General features: G+C 36.6%; 1 protein-coding gene across 4 annotated transcripts in view; it reads right to left on the bottom strand.

Moving 5' to 3' along the window:
- Window positions 1-362: 362 nt before the first annotated feature.
- GramD1B (GRAM domain containing 1B) overlaps window positions 363-18,875 on the bottom strand; it is a 50,610-nt gene continuing 32,097 nt past the window's right edge. For 2 of the 4 annotated variants that reach the window (XM_076118917.1, XM_076118920.1), the window contains 9 exons: window positions 14,737-14,845; window positions 11,421-11,520; window positions 9,117-9,276; window positions 8,562-8,669; window positions 7,704-7,896; window positions 6,850-6,978; window positions 5,854-6,088; window positions 5,278-5,407; window positions 363-4,786 (listed from right to left, as the gene is read on the bottom strand). In XM_076118917.1, the coding sequence (XP_075975032.1) occupies window positions 4,703-4,786; window positions 5,278-5,407; window positions 5,854-6,088; window positions 6,850-6,978; window positions 7,704-7,896; window positions 8,562-8,669; window positions 9,117-9,276; window positions 11,421-11,520; window positions 14,737-14,845 (1,248 nt within the window). In that variant the 3' untranslated portion in view covers window positions 363-4,702. The remainder of the gene's footprint in view (window positions 4,787-5,277; window positions 5,408-5,853; window positions 6,089-6,849; window positions 6,979-7,703; window positions 7,897-8,561; window positions 8,670-9,116; window positions 9,277-11,420; window positions 11,521-14,736; window positions 14,846-18,875) is intronic. The other 2 variants (XM_076118919.1, XM_076118918.1) reach the window with 2 other exon arrangements.

The following is an 18,875-nucleotide window of genomic DNA, read 5'->3' as shown; positions in this document are numbered from 1 at the left end:
AGTCGCTTGTTCTAGGTCTTACTATTATTAATGCATATCATGTAAGAATTGTATTAGATAATTTAGATATGAAGAATCCGTTAGGCCATTTCCATGTCCCTTTTCATTACTTATATTATTATTTTATGCATATTATTACTTGATAATATTGTTTATTGAGTTAAACTGTACAGTAAGGTTGTCGTCCTGTCTGCGTAAATGGGTAAGTATTTTATAATTGAGTGCTTCCTTACAGCTTTTAGTTTAGAAACTAGAGCTACAAGTCAACAGTTTCAGATTTCTTCGGAAATTTCATCACATTCGTCGAGGAAGTGTTTCTTTTTCAGGTTTCAAAGTGATTTATGAAAATAAACGATTTAAAATTTACAAGTGCTTTTTATTAAATGAAACAAACCCAAATAATTCATTTAAAATATTTTATTCAATACTGAGAATAGAATTGTCTAACTTACAATAATCCTTTACACCTAAATGGAATTGTGCATATACACATATGGTTCTGGCAAGCTCCGATGTGTACAAACGTACTTACTGACAGAAGCGGGCATCATTCTGTATTCACAATCAGAAATATTTTGGTAGATAGTATTTGGTAGGATTTCTCTCCACAATTATTTCAAAAGAGCCAGCTCTAGTTCAATATAGGCATAATAATTCTAATAATGATTAATTATTGATCCCTAATTAAGCGCAGAGGCGCCTGCCTTATCAAAGCCCGCTTCATAAGGTCTTTCCTGTGTTAGAAATGCACTAAATGGTAAAACTAATAGGAATCTATAATTTGTCCCACCATTCCATCACCTTATATTTCAGATCATTATCTGGAATGAAGTTATAACGAACGTTATAAATCCTAGCTCTATTTGTATACGACAACGCAAACTACCGTTCGCTAGGTACTTTACAGGAAACTACCAATTTCCTAATCTTTAGGTTAATTCATGATTCTTCCAATAAATAAATTCATAATTGACATGTTCAATATACAAATAACGAAACATTACATTTTAATAAAAACTAGAGCACCGAAAAATAACTAAGAGTAGTAAAATATTTTTACACAATAAGAGATCATGACCACAACTGAAAAATTACATGTGTTTTTCATATTTTTTTCTATTAGATAACATCGACATACTTATATAATACTCTGAATATACTAACAACACGGTGATAATTCTTTTATATAATTTTAATTACAGTACATATAAATCTATATAATTTTAGATTCGTTTTGAATATAATTCAACTATTAAATCTAAAACGACGTGTATCGATTGCATGGAAGGCGAAGTATTAAAATAATATTTATAACGCGGTACTAAAATAAGCAAGGCTGTAGAATTGTGCTAGAATAACAAGTCGCATTTAACTATATGGAATGAAATACGCAAATATAGTTATAGCTAAGATGCAAACTTGTCGAACACGTGTTTGTTGAACTAAGGACTTAGCGACCACAAGAATTCATTCGTACTAGATGTGGTTTCCTTAGTCACTTAGGAACCCACATATTAAAAAAGTAATTGTATTGCCTAAGTACTTTGTGTGTTCACTGCTTCAACATAAAAATGCAGTTTGGTAAATAGACGTAGTTCATTCGCAATTTATTTAATCATACAGAATATAAGTCCTTACTTCGACAACCACTAACTTAATACAAAGATGACCAATAACCCAAAATGCTTGAAAATAAATGATGAAATCGATACACCTCATATTAATTTACAAAATAATGTATACGCTTAGCTCTATGCCGCAATTACGACGTTTGGCGGTAGTCAACTACGATACGCTTACTTTAATTATATCCTAACACATTTCACGAAAATGCAATAATGGAACCTTATACCAAACCTTGGTTAATTATTTTTTGGTAGAGCTGTCAATAATTTTGTTTAAATACATAACTCTTTATGTACCAGAGAATAACATTTACAATCAGTTTTGTTACGCCAATCAATATAAAATTGTCTCAGAAATACCAAATGATTACTATAAGTACTTTTCGTAAGTCTTCATAATTGGAATTTTATTTAAAGCGACCATTTTACGAATATTGGTACTAATTTTAAAAAAGCGTTTTAACAGTGCACAATAATTATATTAAATTAAGATATAAATACGTATCTGTACAGTTTAAAATGGCAGGTGTCCGTCATTTAACTTCTAAAATAAGTCGAATACTGTGCACCATTAAAATTAATGTACATAAACGTTTAATATAATTGCCATAAGTACTTAATTACGTTTTAAACGTTATCTTAAGCCTCTCTCACAATAAAAGACTTCAATCACTCGTTTATTCCGAAGTTTTAGGAATTGTGATATACTTCGAACGCATTGACTGAAGCCTAGTGTGATTTAACCCCGATAGAGGCGATTTAAAAAGTACTGAGATGAATAAGACCCTTATTGTGAAATATTAAAGATGTAACAACAAATAAAATATACATACATACATACGTAAAATCACGCCATTTCCCCAGAGGGGTAGGCAGAGACCAGAGAAATATCTACATGGTAATCATATCTTTTGAAAATAGCATCTATAATTTACAATCAAACTAGATATATTAAAATTTGTTGAAACATTACCAGTTAACCTGCATTGTTTTATATTATACAATGATATTACATTGGCTTAATCATGAAATTTACAAAAAAATATATCCAAATGTGTTGCCAAACCAAACAAAAAAACATATCTCAAAAGTTTACCTAAAAATTATTGGTATTACATTTCATTGTTTTAAAGATAAAATTACGACGTAACAAAATTAAGGATAATTTATTTTTACACATACAGATAAATATTACACACTAGGGTCTTATTCGCCTCCACCCTTACAATAAAATTTACCTATTACACATAGTTATAATAATTAAACCGACATATATTTTAGCAAGGGAACTGGAGAGAACAACGCTATGCGTTACGTCACGTTATATTCACTACACGAATAACATTATTATTTGTATCTACTTTATCACAGTGGGGATCTGTGAGGTTTTCCATACTACATATATTACGGAAAGGATATTTTTAGGAAAAGAATGTGACTTTTGCTGGACGAAAGTGGTAGAATTTAACCCTTTTGACCGCCACGGTCGGCTATACTCGACAAATCAGAACGTGCTCACGACGCTTTCGTTGGCAAATGTCGACAAAAATATAGCCGACCGTGGCGGTCAAAGGGTTAAGGTAATCCTGCTTGAGGCCATCGTCTAGTGTATGGCTTGCTATATACATGTTTGGTTCGGCAATACCTATCGAACAACAAAACCGACTCGACTCACTTGTTCGGCTTGCGCCGAGCGGGTTCATTTACACATATTCGGTTTTGCCGGCTAGGCCGATTAATGCCGAATCGAATATGTGTAACAAGGCTAATGTTATGTTGAAACGTCAAGGAAATTGTGGTAAAATGCACGATATTTGCATGCAAATGCTTTTGCAATTAAATGCATGTTCCTTATTTTCTTGCAATATTTGATAATGGTCTTGTATTGAGAAATTGGTAGGGAAGTGATTTTCATAAAAATATGTTTTGGTTGTATGTTTCACCTATTTCTATAATAAATGCAACTAATTGGGAATGAGGCAAATCATACTGTGACCAAAACATAATATTTTTATGATCACTCAACACTGTCCCACTGCTGGGCAAAGGTCTTCTCCCGAAATGAGACGAATTAGCCATTGAGTCCACAATACTAGCTAATTACGAGTTGAGGACTCCTGGACTATTTTAAGAAATATAATTATTTTTAAACATGAAGATACACAATGTTGCAATGTATAACCCAGGTAACTGGGTTGTGGAGGTCAGATAGGCAGTCGCTTCATGTAAAACACTGGTATTCAGCTGCATCCGGTGAGACCGGCAGCCGAAACATAGTTGGAAGAAAGGCTAAGCTGATATATACACAATACTAACTTTCACCCAGCAAAAGACACATGTGAAATAATTTAATAAAAGTTATAAATAAATAATGTGAATTTTTAAAATGAAATTGTCAAGAAAACCTCTATCAGACATTAAGGATAAAATATGTATATGTCCGTCGTGCACGCGTGTTCAGGGGACTTTACTATCTTTGGTTTATATATTACAAACAATTAGTTACTCTATGTATTAAAGATATTTTCATTTAGAAAGAGCTCCTCTGTCCTTTGAATGAGTCTATTAGGCTTGATATTTACGGGCCTAGCTTTAGTTACGGCCACCCATCTTTTACCCGGCCGCGGTTTAAGCTACTTGGGTCAGTGAGTGCGTTTATAGTCAAACAGTTTAATATGACTATGGTAACAATAGGGACCTATTTACCCGCATTTTGATAGGCATTAATATTTTCTATAAGTTTACATCTTTTTCTATAAGTTTACATCTTGAATTTTAAAAGATATAATCCAATTTCGTATTTTTTGCCATTTTATCAAAGGTACACATAATCGCGGTTAATCCGCAATCATAAAAGACATTAACTTTATAATGCAAACCTTTAAAAAACTAATAATTTTAGCAAGTTAAGAAACAGATCCGAGATATTATGAAAAGAGGAAATATAAGATTCGTTGCAATATTACGACCTAAAAACGATGTTTTAAATAAGTATACATAGAATACTAGTGATTACGTTGAGCAATAGACACGCGTGCACGTCGGAGCGTGTGGGGGGCGCGGGAGGGGGGAGGGACTCACAGCTCGTCCCGCGACTCTGCCCGCTCCTTCTCCAACGATGGCCTGATGGTCTCCAGCAACTTCATTAGCGCTTGTTCTGTCTGTGGATAAGATATTTTGGTTAATGATTTAGTATTCAATAATAATAGGAACTAAAATTGTGATAGCCCAAATTCTAAATTGTAAAATTCGAATTTGGGTAATTTCCATATGTCGGTAGCAGGTATGCCAGTTCGTATGTGGTCGGGATCCCCAGTATCAAAGTTGCCAAAATCGATTTCTGATTTATTTTTAACCTACTACTGTCCCACTGCAGGGGAAGGGTCTCCTTCCAAACGGGGGGAGGGGGTGGGTCTTGAGTCCACCACGCTGGCCAAGTGCGGGTGTTTTCTGATTATTCTGCCAAACTATGAAAAATTCCGTGCTTCGGACGGGAGCACGTAACGACGTCAGGTTTCTCTCTCATGGTCGTACCGGTTATTTTATTTTCTTTATTCTATGAGAATAAGGGAATACAGCGTGCAGGTTTGTCTTGGACATTAAACGAAATTCCTGCACAGTTTCAATCAGCTAGGTTGCAATGTGTGTGTACCTGCGCGAGGTGCGCGCGGGTCCGGTCGAGCGCCTCCCGCCAGGCGAGCAGCTCGCCGCGCTGGCGCGCCGTGTGCTGCTCCAGCAGGCGGGACCACTCCGCCATCTGAGACCCGCTCACTGAACTCATTCTGGAATGTACACATAATAGGCATCATTTATTGCAAATATTTGTATAATGGGAGAACTAAATAACTCCGATTTTGGCCAAATTGACCTTTTAAAATATGTCGCATCTTTTGGTCTAACAAACATTCCTATATCTTAACACACGAGGTATATATCGGAGCATGTTTTAGAGATTGTCGATTGTAGTGATTGTCAAAACCGCCAAACCGGTGAAGTTGGAGTCAATTCTCTCTTATGTGACGCAAGCGTAGTTGCACGGATCAGCTAGTTTATTAATAAAGTTAATTGTTAATAATTCGGTAATGAATAATAATAATACAAATTGTTGTATATTACATGGCTAGGGATCCCCTTACCTACCCATACTTTGAAGGAAATAAGCCATTGGAGCCGCACGTTGTATATTATAACTACTTAAAGATGCATACAAAAGTGTGACAACACATACATATCTAACCTGTTCTGCAGGTCGTCCAGGTCGAAGCTCTGCTGCCGCTCCACGTGGTACAGGCGCCAGTACAGCAGCGCGTTGAGCAGCAGCAGCAGCGCCAGCAGCAGCGCCAGCCACGAGCTGCCCCCCCGGGGGGCGGGAGGGGGGCGCGGCCCGCGGGGGAGGGAGGCGCGGGGGGGCACGATGGCCGCTGGGATCTTAGGTGCTACTATCCCTTCGGGGGATGATGCTGCTGGAAAAAATATATGGTTAGAATTTTAACAAGTATGTAACAAGAAGATTGATGCCGAACCGGTGATCTTGTAATAAAAGAAAAAAGAAAATAATACTACAATATTGAAAAAAAATAATAGTAATATATATAAAATAATCAGGCTACAGGCATTTACCAATTGTATACAACTGCATGCCTGCTAATAAATAAAATATAAATATTTCCAGAAGGTGCTAAGATTATTGCATGGTTATTGACCTTGTTAAATTTAAAATAATTATTAAACATAACAGTGGAGTGTTATTGTAATTATTACAGACTGAAACATTTCATTAGACACTAATTTGATACCAACGAAAACATGACATAGTGACGTCACTACGTCGTATTTCTATGCTAAAGTGTGTTTTTAACATTTCATAAAGAGAATTTGATTTGACTGGTCTACGTTATTCTTGATTGATCTAATGTTCATTATTTCAAGTCAAACGTTTACAATATATGTGTTAAGGCGCCCATAGCCAGTTGCGCTGACCGGTAGGTAAACGATCTGTGGGTAAAGCAACCATTGGCGCGGTCATTTCATAGATGGGTGACCGCATACTGGTATTTGAACGAGGCGTCTCCGTGCTTCGGAGGGCACGCTAAAAGTCGGTCCCGATTGTTGTCTACCAAGATAACAGTCGTTAACAAAGGCCTCTCGGGCGGCTTGAACCACTTTGACACTAGGTTAACCACTAACCACACGACAGACAGACAGAACATGTGTGTAAACTCACTGGTGACTCTCCGATGTCTCCTGGTCTTCCTGGCGGCGGGCACGGCGCTCTCGGCCTCCAGCGCCAGCCGCGACTCCAGCAGACGACAGAACTCGTCCAGACCTGACATCGTGTTCTTTTCTAGGAATGCTGCAAATAACAAAACATTAACTTACTAAAATATAACTACTGCGCCACGGAGACAGTCATACCATAGTAAATGACCCTTGTTGTTACAAAATCTGTGATGCAGAAGTTTTTACCCACACAGCTACAGGGTAAGACATCCATCTTACTATTATTATGAATGCGAGTTTGTGAGAATGTATGGACGTTTGTTACTCTTTCTCGCAAATACTACTGAACCGGTTACGATTAAATTAGGTGTATGTAGGTAGCTGAAAACCCAGAATAACACATAGGCTACTGTGTCCCGGAGTTCCCCAGGGATCGGGATTTATACGGGAACAATTTCCACGCGGACGAAGTCGCGGGTAGCCTCTAGTTTGTCATAAAACTATATCGCAATTTTCTGAAGCATTACATTACAAATAATATTTTTTTGGTCTCACGGTGCGGTAGTGATATCGTGAACATTAGGCGCTTTAGGTTTCGCGTCCATTGGTTCAATTGTATTAAAACTTTACTAATCTTCAAGCTCGCTGTTAGACTCTTTAAATGTGATCTCTTTTTTACATCATAACTTTTAAACTCTCGCGTTGCATGTTTAATGTATAATAGAATACGGGAATTAACGCGAACACGCATTTTACCTTACTCTTTTTTACATGTTGTGTCATATTATTATGTACTACACTAAATATGAAAAAATCATACAAGTCTAGAAAAAAAGTTATAAGTAATGGTATATTTACTTTTGACCATGGGCCACATGCTCTTCTTGTACTTGACGTGTCCGTAGAAGGCCAGGCACGTGGCGTCGTGCCCGGCCCGCGTGAGGCAGTAGTGCACCTGCACGCTGAAGTAGTCGGCGTACGGGATGCCGGCGTTCTCGCTCGTCGAGTCGATCGAGTACAGCTGGCCCGGCTTCGAGCACTTGTTCATTACCTGAAACAAATCATAATAATATAGTATGAAGAATATACATGTGATTTATCGTGAATATTATATGCGAAGGGGTAGATAGAGGTGTATGTAATATGCCCACGTTTCACAATGTTAACCACACCATTATTTAACAATGTTAATTCCAGATATTTCTTTTCTTAGAACAACTCCCGCACTAAGAATTGTTTTTTATGCCACGGGAACAAACAAACAACAGATAGAAAGTACAACCAGACGCGAAACAACTGTTTATGGATCCTATTTGTGGATCGCACAAATAATTGCCGTGTGGGAATCGAACCCACGACCTCCCGCCACAATGGTAGCGGCGTGGCGGTTTCAACCACTGCGCCACGGAGGCAGTCATATAAATCATAAATACGCACATAACAGGAGTAGCCAGACGTGTATGAAAATACACCTACGTTTCATCATTAAAAATACTAGCCTTATGTATTACGGCGAGAAACTATTGCCGTTTACCGGGCACATTACCAAAACCCGGGCTAGAATTGATAAATATTTAACATGGGACTCAACGCCAAGACCTCATGACCACGCTATAGAGCTAATATAATCATATATGGGATAATCTCATAATATTACAGGAAAAATAAATTGTTTAAACTACTGTATAAATCAAAGTAGAATATACTGTTGTATACCTGTGTCTCGGTGACCTGTACTTCCTTGGGTCCGATGGGTCCGGACGTGAGGCCCAACGTGTAGCTGATCTGTCGACACTTCAGACCGCCCTGCGCTTGCCACGGCGCCTGTGAGAGAACAAAAATATTTAAAACAAATTTTAGACTGAAACGAGAGAGAGAGAAAACAAAAAATTTCTAAAATTCTTAAAACTCTCGCAAAAATTAATATTAATCTTTTATCTAGAAAAAGTCCTGGTTTCACCACGTCTAAAATTAAATATGTATCCATCAAAAAGTTAATTATATGGTATTGTGACAGTTGTTTTCAAACTATTATGTTGTCATTTTAATTAATGAGTAGATAGGTTGTTATCAGAAATTTAAATATGAACCGAGAAACAGGCCCCCAATCACTTAAAACGGCTCATATAAAAACATTGCGCATAAATCTAACTAGCCATTTGCAATATATAATATACGAATGTTAATAAAATGAAACACCAATGAGAAATAGATCCAATTAACATTTAATCACAAAAAAATGTAAATGGCTTCCAAAATTTTTTATGTTACCTGCACATAGTCAGTGGTCCCTCTAGCAGCTAATAGTTCTAGATTAAACTTGGAGTTGGTGAAGATCATGGTGAACATCTGGTCGATGTTGAAGGGGAACTCCTGGCGCAGCAGCAGCTTGCCCTCGTGCGTCGCCGTGCACTTCTCCACCTCGCCACCACTGAGGGCAAATAAAATGGTATTTTTAAGTTTAAAGTTTCATAGCTAAGTGGTGAAAGTTGGTCGCCAAGTGGTCGATGGTTCGAACCCGAGGCAATACACCAATAGCCACACTTCTTTTAGATCGAAATGAGAGGGACCGAGATATTGCCTCGCGAGGCTGCTTGGTCAGTCAGTATGCGGCTAATAACTATTTGAAGTTATGTGTGCATTACAAATAATTTACTTGCTCTAACGGTGAAGGAAAACATCGTGATGAAAACTTGCATGCTTAAAATTTATTTAACACATTTCTTCACGGCATGCAAAGTCCCCAAGCCGCTCTTGGCCAGCGTGGTGGACTCAAGGCCTTGCCCCTCCCTCGTTCGGGAAGAAACCCTTGCCCAGCAGTGGGACAGTAAGTAGTGTGTTGCCTACGGTTCCACCAAAATACAAAAAAAATAACACTATTACCCAAATAATCCATTTTCTGGCACACGCAAAGGCACTAAATTGACACTAGTCAATAGTAGCGGATCTTTCGGCCCCGTATCAATTTTTGTTGTTAAACTAATCATAGCATTCAGCATAATCACTTTTATTAACTTTTCAAACAAGAGAAGGAGAAATGATCCTGTTTGCACTTTAATGTAGTAAAATAGTATATACGTCAACTTTTTAAAGATGATAAAATAATAAAAAAAAACACAAAGTAACAACCAACACAACAACGATATAAGAACCGCCTCTTTTTTGAAGTCAGTTAATTAACTGTATTAATTAGCTTTTGAGATTTTTTACATATTACCACATATTTTTTTGTAATTATTTCAATTTATTCACAAATGTTAACCGAATTTATCGTTGTTAATCCAAAATATCTTAAATTTTCAGGTAAATTTGTTTAAAAATCTATATTTAACACTGAAACACACTGTTTCGATGGTTTCCTAGTAGATGTTTGTTACGATTCTGTTCTAACACAGCTACGTTCATTAACATAATTATAAGCTTGCAATTATCGTAATTAGCGTTTTTGATACGTTCATGTTAGAAACAATGACGGTTAAAATGAAAATACAAGTCTATAACGAATGTATAAAAAGAATAAGTATTGTAAACAGGAACGCTAGGAAAAAAATATTTGGCTAAGTAGGAAGGAATATAATTATTATTATTATGGCGCGTTAAAACAAAGTTACAAAGTTGTGTAAATGGGGCTAATTTTTGAAGTTAAGGTACGTTTGTAGGAAAATTCTGTCCTAAGTCATAAATCACGCGGAAATAGTTGCGGGCAAAAGCTAGTTCTAAATAAAATTAGAGAAACTTGTGTATGTTGTAGTCAAAACTCTTAACCAGTCAAAACTACTATTGACTAGCAAAATCAGTCAAAAAACTACTTTTAACTGATGAGGTTGGTTAAAAATAGTTTTGACTAGTTTAGAGTTTTGACTGCGACATGTATATTGTTATATTGGTTACTAGCTGACCCGCGCAACTTCGCTTGCGTCCAATAAGAGAGAATGGGTGAAATTTTTCCCCGTTTTTGTAACATTTTTTACTAGTACTCTGCTCCTGTTGGTCGTAGCGTGATGATATATAGCCTATGTCCTTTCTCGGGTATCAAAATATCTCCATACCAAATTTCACGCAAATTGGTTCAGTAGTTTAGGCTTGATTGAGTAACAGACAGACAGAGTTACTTTCGCATTTATAATATTAGTACGGAAGTATGGATATGTTACTGTAAGAGCCCGAACTGTGGTAAATCCTAAGATTTTCCGGTAAAACCTAAGATTTACCAACTCTCAATGGTAAAAGTCCGAACAAGCCAGAGTTTAAAAACACATTATTGACATAGTTATAAAGAAGGAGTTTTGGGCATAGCGACATGGGTAGGTTAGGTTAGAAGGCTAAGTTGGGAGCGAGCGAAGCGAAGCTCCCACCTTAGCCTTCGTGGTTATTTTTTTTTAACCACGCAGAAGGAGGAGCCCCGCGAAGCGGGGCTCCGGCGACATCTCGATATCATCAAGTGAATATAGGTAAAAGTCCGAAATAAAAGAATTGTTCGGACTTTTACCATTGCGAGTTGGTAAATCTTAGGTTATACCGGAAAATCTTAGGATTTGCCACCGTTCGGGCTTTTACAGTAACAGATATACTAACTTGTGTGGTTTGTCGGGCTCGCTGTCGGAGGTGTCGGACATGTCGGTGGGCAGCGTGTCTCCCGCCTCCTCCTCGCGGTACTCCGCATCACCGTTCGTCACTGTAACAACATATACATACTCATTTATAAAACAACTAGCTGACCCGGCAAACGTTGTTTTGCCATACAAATTAAAATAAAATAAGAATAGTGTCACTTAGGAGTATGAAAAATAGATGTTGGCCGATTCTCAGACCTACTCAATATGCTCACAAAATTTCATCAAAATCGGGCAAGCCGCTTCGGAGGAGTATGGCAACGAAAACTGTGACGCGAGAATTTTATATATTAGATATAATACTTTAAAGACTGGCGCAGTAGTTGTTGCCCACACGGAATCTACACACGGAAAAAATATTTGGTCAGTGCAATCCACAAATAGCTATATTGGGCCTAGTTGGTAGCACTTTGTGTCCGTTGATTGTGTTTGTAAAAGCCCCCACGACAAAAGAGCAATTTTTAAACCTTGACTAGATGAGACGAAGTCGCCGCGATTCTTTGACGCGCATTTCGCGCAAACATTCCGTCCACAGAGAGCGTAAGCTTCGCGCGTATTTTGAAGTCGTGCGAAGCTTGTTGACGCAATATTAGGGCGTCTAATCATCTCGGTAACGCATGAATCGATTCGAGCCACCCAGGGTGAATTCGCTTATTCTTTTGACTGCCTCCGTGGCGCAGTGGTTTAGGTCACCACGCCAACACCACTGCGTCGGGAGGTCGTGGGTTTGATTCCCACACGGAACAATTATTTGTGTGATCCACAAATAATTATTTCGGGTCTGGTTGTGTTTTGTGTCCGTTGTTTGTATGTTTGTAAAAGTCCCCGCGACACAAGAGCAAATCTTAGTGCGGGAGTTGTCTTTTACCGTCTATCGTCTACCGTCGACACTAAACGGTTAAATAAATGGCTTAAATAAAATAAAAAACATAAATAGTTTATAATGAAAGTATATTTTACCATTAGGCTCGACGATTTCACAACTGTCCAGGGAACCATCACTTGAATAATATACCACAACGAAATCATCATCTATAAATTTTCTTTTATCCATTTTTTTATTTAATACTTTCATTTCCTATATAACCAACAAGGGAAATTTATATTAATATTTTATAATGTCCGTCTCAACTTTAGCACTGAACCGATACTGATGCAACTCAAAACTTAAACAGTTGAAGACGCGACCCTGGGAGCAGAAATGGGAAAAAATCGTAGAAAAAATGATTTAAGGATTTAATTTTTTTTAAATATTATTTAAAAAAACCGCGTAGTTTCAAATAGACCAACACACAAACGGACAAGTCCCTTATTTAATACGAATTTTAATAAACACTTTAAAAAATTAAACAATAAGAACGTTTAAAGCGAACTGTGTTATCCTGTAAACGCTTTCAAAGTGACTGAGCAACAAAATACCTTTTGATTCAGTTATCAACGCCATCTAAATTTAGTTCGTGCGTCTAAAACTGGGTTCTTTATTCTTAAGTCAAGTGGGGAATGTCCCTAAAAGACGTTCCGTTTTACTAAGTTGCCTTGCTGCGTGAAAGAAACGTTGTTTTATTTTTTTATTAGTTATTGCCCGCGATTTAGTCTGTGTGGTTTACAGTTTTCATAAAAACTTTTATCCCCTATTTTTTCCACTTAGGGGTAGAATTGATCAAAATTCTTTCTTAGTGGATACCTACGTCATAACCTCTATCTGCATGCCGAATTTCAGCCTGTTACGTTCAGTGTTTTGGGCTGTGCATTCACAGATTACTATGTCAGTCACGGACAAAAATTTGTCTAAACATATATTATTTAGCGTAGCATATGTTTTTCTCAAGGTCTACTCTATCTTTGTCTCTCTATCTTCCGAATTTCATTAAAATCAGTTCAGTAGTTTAGACGAGAAAGTATAACAGAGAGTCAGACAGAGTTACTTTCGCATTTATATTAGTAGGGACCAAGGAGGCAGGGAATCACTCGTTGCCCGGCTTCGGTCGTGTTTAACCTTTACATCGTTTCATAAATGGTTTCTTTTTACCAACTGATAAACACAAACACAATACTATCACTTGCTAAATGAACCCATTTTAGACGGTCTCGTTTTCTCTTAACCACTCTGGCTGGCTCTTGTTAACATGAATCAAATACCATGTAAGTTAATAGTAAATGGGTCAAAGCATTTAAATATAAATTATTTATGTATTTTCGTAATTTTAACTCTGGACTAAATATCTATACTAATATTATAAAGCTGAAGACTTTGTTTGTTTGAACGCGCTAATCTCAAGAACTACTGGTCCGATTTGAAAAATTCTTTCAGTGTTAGATAGTCGATTTATTGAAGAAGGCTATAGGCTAAATATCATCACGCTACGACCAAAAAGAGCAGAGTACCAGTAATTAATGTTACAAAAACGGGGAAAAATTTCACCCATTCTCTCTTATTGGACGCAAGCAAAGTTGCGCGGGTCAGCTAGTAATAAATACAATTTAACTCATGACTGTCCCACTGTGTGGTTAGGCCTTGAGTCCACCACGACCAAGTGCGGGTTGGGAACTTGAATAATAACAATAATAACTATTAAATGCACTTTAAATATAAATAGGTATTATATATTATTTTAGTAAACACTAATTAATCTTGCCACAACAGCGGTTTTAGAGGTAATGAGGAAAACTAACGTGCAGTTTATGATAAGTGCATTTGAATGAAGGAATATGTACGTCGAAGCCTTTATGGTCAAATTGAACAACATAATAGGCCAGGTGAAGTGTTTCCTCCGTGTTTCGGAAGCCACGTTAGATTGTGGATTCCGGCTGTCAATTTCGAAGATCTTTGACAGTCGTTAACAGTAGTCAGAAGCTTGAAAGTCTGACAAGCAGTCTTACCGAAGGGTATCGGTATTGCACGGTAAATGGCAATAAGGTGGCCCCCAATTACATGGGATTACTTAAGTGGAAGATATAAGCATCTACAGGTATAATTATGGTTGCCGGATGGCTGTGATTTCCGGAATTATCCTGGAATTTTGGGTGTTTTCCCGTGTCCAGATTACCGAATTTATAATAATGAAAAACTAACTTTGCTGGCCAGGATTTAAAAACTACTAGTTTTTTATAAAGTTACGATACTACGTCGTTTTTTTTGTGTCATTCCTACTTAGTGTAGTCCATGGAGACCAAAACTCTGATTCCGTTTCTGGCCCCTGATAGGTCCAGGAAATGACCAGCCTAGATCTGGCAACCCTAGGTATAATAGGCGTGATATCACGCATGTAGTTACTGACCTAGTGGAGGAGAAGAGTCTCTGTTGTTGTTGAGTGGCGGGCGCGAGCTGCGCTGTTCATCCCGCGCGTCGCCGCCGCTCGTCTCCATGCACGACGAGTCCACCAGCTCCTGGGAAACAGACCAAGTACATCAGGTTATATTCTCAATCACTGTTTAAAAGATCATAGGCCAGATATACTATATTAGTATAGTAGTTACTAGGTCGCCACGCCGATACCACTGCGTCGGGAGGTCGTGGGTACGATTCCCACACGGAACAATTTATTTGTGCGATCTACAAATAATTGTATCGGGTCTGGTTGTACTTTGCATCCGTTGTTTGTATGTTTGTAAAAGTCCGCGCGACACAAGAGCAATTCTTAGTGCGGGAGTTGTCTTTAAAAAAACCTTCGAATTGATCTGCAAATTTCGTAAACAACAACCGACATTTTTGTTTGATGATTCATATTTCTTTATCTATAGACAGTTGTTAGTAGTAAATTGATAAAATAAAAGATATATCCCGACCTCGAGGTACGTTTACGGAAATTATCTTACAAAAGATCAGCGCATACAGGTTTATTCCCGACAATCGAAATTATCCCAAAATACAAAATTCTAAACTCATGTAAAGATAAGGTTTTCGACAAGGTTAAGCCTATATTTTTATCTGTGTAAAGTCCCCAAAAAGCAGGGGACTTTTTGTATAAGCTACTTATAAGCTATTTTACAAAATTGCTTAGTTGTTATTTTATTTGGCATCAAGATAGTTGTCTTTGTGATATAAATTGTATGTTAAAATCCCCGCAAAATATTTTATACAGTAAGATTATCTTGAGAATATGTCGTTATGGTTATTATTTTACTTATCGAAAATAGTTTTAAGAATCTTGCTACACACATATTCAGTTAAGCACCTTTGGTTAGATATTTATCGAACAACAAAGCCGAATCGACTCACTTTTCTATTTTTTTTCAACTTCGCTAATAGTGACGTCTTCGGCTTATAGCATTAATTCCCTGAGTTTTGTTTTTATACTTTCTTTACTTAACCTAGGTTCTGCCCTGAGCAGTTCAAAGTTGTTAAATATTTTAGGAACTAAGTATTCAGTCAATCTCTCTCCATAATAATTAATAATTTTTGGTACGACTAACTTTGCCTCCCTGACAGCTCTCATTATAATGATTATCCTTTTTTATTTTATATTTATCTGTAAAATAGTGTTCTATTGCAATAAAAAAGTTAACTTTTAAATCGATTGGTAGAATTTTAATAATAGGGTACAGAAGTTCATAGTGATTGTTACACAAAGTTTTAACTTTTACTGACTAGAAATTTAATTAGGCTAGTTGTTTGGGTTTTACCGCCCGGCTAGGCCCATTAATGCCGAACCAAATATGAGTGTAGCAAGCCTTATTAACTTCACAGTCAACGTGTGATTATAACATAGACAAAGAGAGAAGAACAATGATTACATAAATCGTTATCGAAGTAATCCTCACTGATTGTGTACGTAGATTGTTTTCCGTGATTATGATTAGTGATTCATCAATTAATTACTACTATTATTACTACATATCGTACATAATTTTGTCCACTATCGATATTGGAATTTATGAAATAGGAAGTCGTATATCGCTTTTGAAATTAATACTACCAAAATGATATTTAAAACATTTATTGATGGGCTCGTAGCTAGGTGCGCTATCTGGTTGGTAAAAGATCAGGTGGGTTGAAGATCCTTGCCGTGGATATTTTTTAGATGGGTGGCCGTTTAGTGGTATTTGAGCTGATCGTCTTCGTGCCTCAGAGGGCATGAAAAAAGTTGTCAACTAAGATTACATGCGTTAAGTCATGTCAAAGGCTTTCGGACGGTTTGAACAACTTTTGACACTAGGTTGACCACTAACCATACGATGAATGAATGAATGAAATTATGTTAAGTCTAGTGAGAGTGAATGAGAATGATTTTGAGTCAAATGTTTACTAAAACACTTTTATTATCAAAATGCTTATTTTTTAGGCAAATCTAAATATGTTTTGTCTTTATTTAGATAATATCGAAAGCTTTAAAATCGAAAAAGTACCTAGTTATTCTTTCAATAATTTTCATCAATGAAGTCTTTTGTTGTAGAAATAACAAACAATACTTACTATAGAATAAATTAATATAATCATTATGAATTGTCATATCATAATCTTATTACAGTCATTCTAGTCATTGTTTTTGTCATTATTTATTCTTTATTAGCTTGGAGTTAGCTAATATACAAAAAAACAAATATTAAATTCAAAATTTTGAGTTACAGCACTATTGTATTATTAGTGCGACATGTATACAGTCAACTTGGGTAACTTTGAATCATTTGGGTAACATTGAACGTGGGAATTTGAACTAGTTTCGATTATTTTTTCATATGAAACCAACACAATTGATAAAGATTCATTTTAGTTTTGCAAACTTTTATCAATTCTGTTGGTTTCATTTGAAAAAATAATCGAAACTAGTTCAAATTCCCACGTTCAATGTTACCCAAATGATTCAAAGTTACCCAAGTTGACTGTACATGGAAGTGAATAGATTTTCCCCTTAAGTATCCCGTTACGCTGTAATAACATGAAATATCATAATAATATTCCTGCATCAAATACATTTTCCCAATTTTATCGCAGTGTGTTTACATTTACCAACCTGTTGTCACGAGGGGTGCGTAATATGGCATTTCCTGTTGTTATCAATCAATTTATCGGTTGAAACGATTTAATTATCTATATTGCTGTTTTGTCTAGGTATTTACTTGAATAGCTCAAAAAATAAGGTTTAATTAGTGAATATAAAAAGGTTGAAACTCAATTAAGATTTGGCCATGATTAACGAAGGATTATTGAAAAACTACTGTGCAACAACAAAAAAAGCAAAAGTACCTTAAATTAGTGAAAATTTAAAATTCATATTTTATTTTAAAACAACCGTCTTGGCCAGCGTGGTGGACTCAAGGCCTAACCCCTCCCTCATTACGGGAGGAGACCCTTGCCCAGCAGTGGGACAGTAATGGGTTAAATTTATTTATTTATTAATTTAAAACTACTGTATGACTGGTTGTATGAATGTGCATGAAGCAAAAGTTCGTAAGAGTCGCACTAAGTAGCGTTCCGGGTCTCTGCCTACCCCTTTGTCAAGAAGTCATGATTTTATGGATGTATACATATGTGTTAGGTAAATACATACATACCTAATATCACGTTTGTTATACATAAGGTGTAGGCAAAGATGTATGAAATTCACCCATGTTTAGGAATTAACTGTGTTAGTCATTTGTCATAGGAGGCGAGTCTTTGAGGTACTTAAGACTGAATACTAGACTTTACTATAAATTACAGCAACATTTAAATGCCATGTGAGGAATATACATAAACAACAAACGATGACAGTCCAACCTTTAACACTAAATTGACCACTGTTTACACTTTGGCACAAGGTTGACCACTGACCACACTAAAGATGATTGTCATACATTTCAACACAAAAACAATCCATGTAAGAAATATATACAAACTGAAATACAATATACCGCCTTCAGCAAAAAGGAAATCGCCTTATGCTTTCTTCTAACTATGTTAGTCGACTTCCAAACTCACCTGATGCAGCTGAATACCAGTGTTTTACATGGAGCGACTGTCTATCTGACCTCCACAACCTGGGATATAACACGATACCCTTCCGTAAGACTAGTTCTTAGACTTTCAAGCTTCTGTTTACTGTTAACAACTGTCAAAGATCTTTGCAAGCCGGGGTCCACAATTTAACGTGCCTTCCGAAACACGGAGTACCTCGATATATATAAGACGGTCACCCATCCACTGACCAACATTCGCAAGCGTAGCTTAACCTGAGAGATCGATCCGCGCGGCTGGTGTTAACTAAGCCACGAGCTCCTCACAAAAAAATAACCAATTTATAAGTCGGTTTAAAAACAACACACTTTCACTTACTTTTTTCTTTATTTTTTTAGCAACTTTAATCATATTATTATTGATAACACTGTAACGTACGCTATCAACATTCGTACATAGATTACTGGTACACATACATTATATATAAACTTATCATATATCTACAGGTGTTTCAAACTAAACCTGTTGTGATTGGCTGAATGC

Source organism: Anticarsia gemmatalis, chromosome 10, assembly GCF_050436995.1.
Source record: "Anticarsia gemmatalis isolate Benzon Research Colony breed Stoneville strain chromosome 10, ilAntGemm2 primary, whole genome shotgun sequence".
NCBI lineage: Eukaryota > Metazoa > Arthropoda > Insecta > Lepidoptera > Erebidae > Anticarsia > Anticarsia gemmatalis.
The sequence above is the reverse complement of the archived record's forward strand: the minus strand, read 5'-3'. Positions and strand labels throughout refer to the sequence as shown.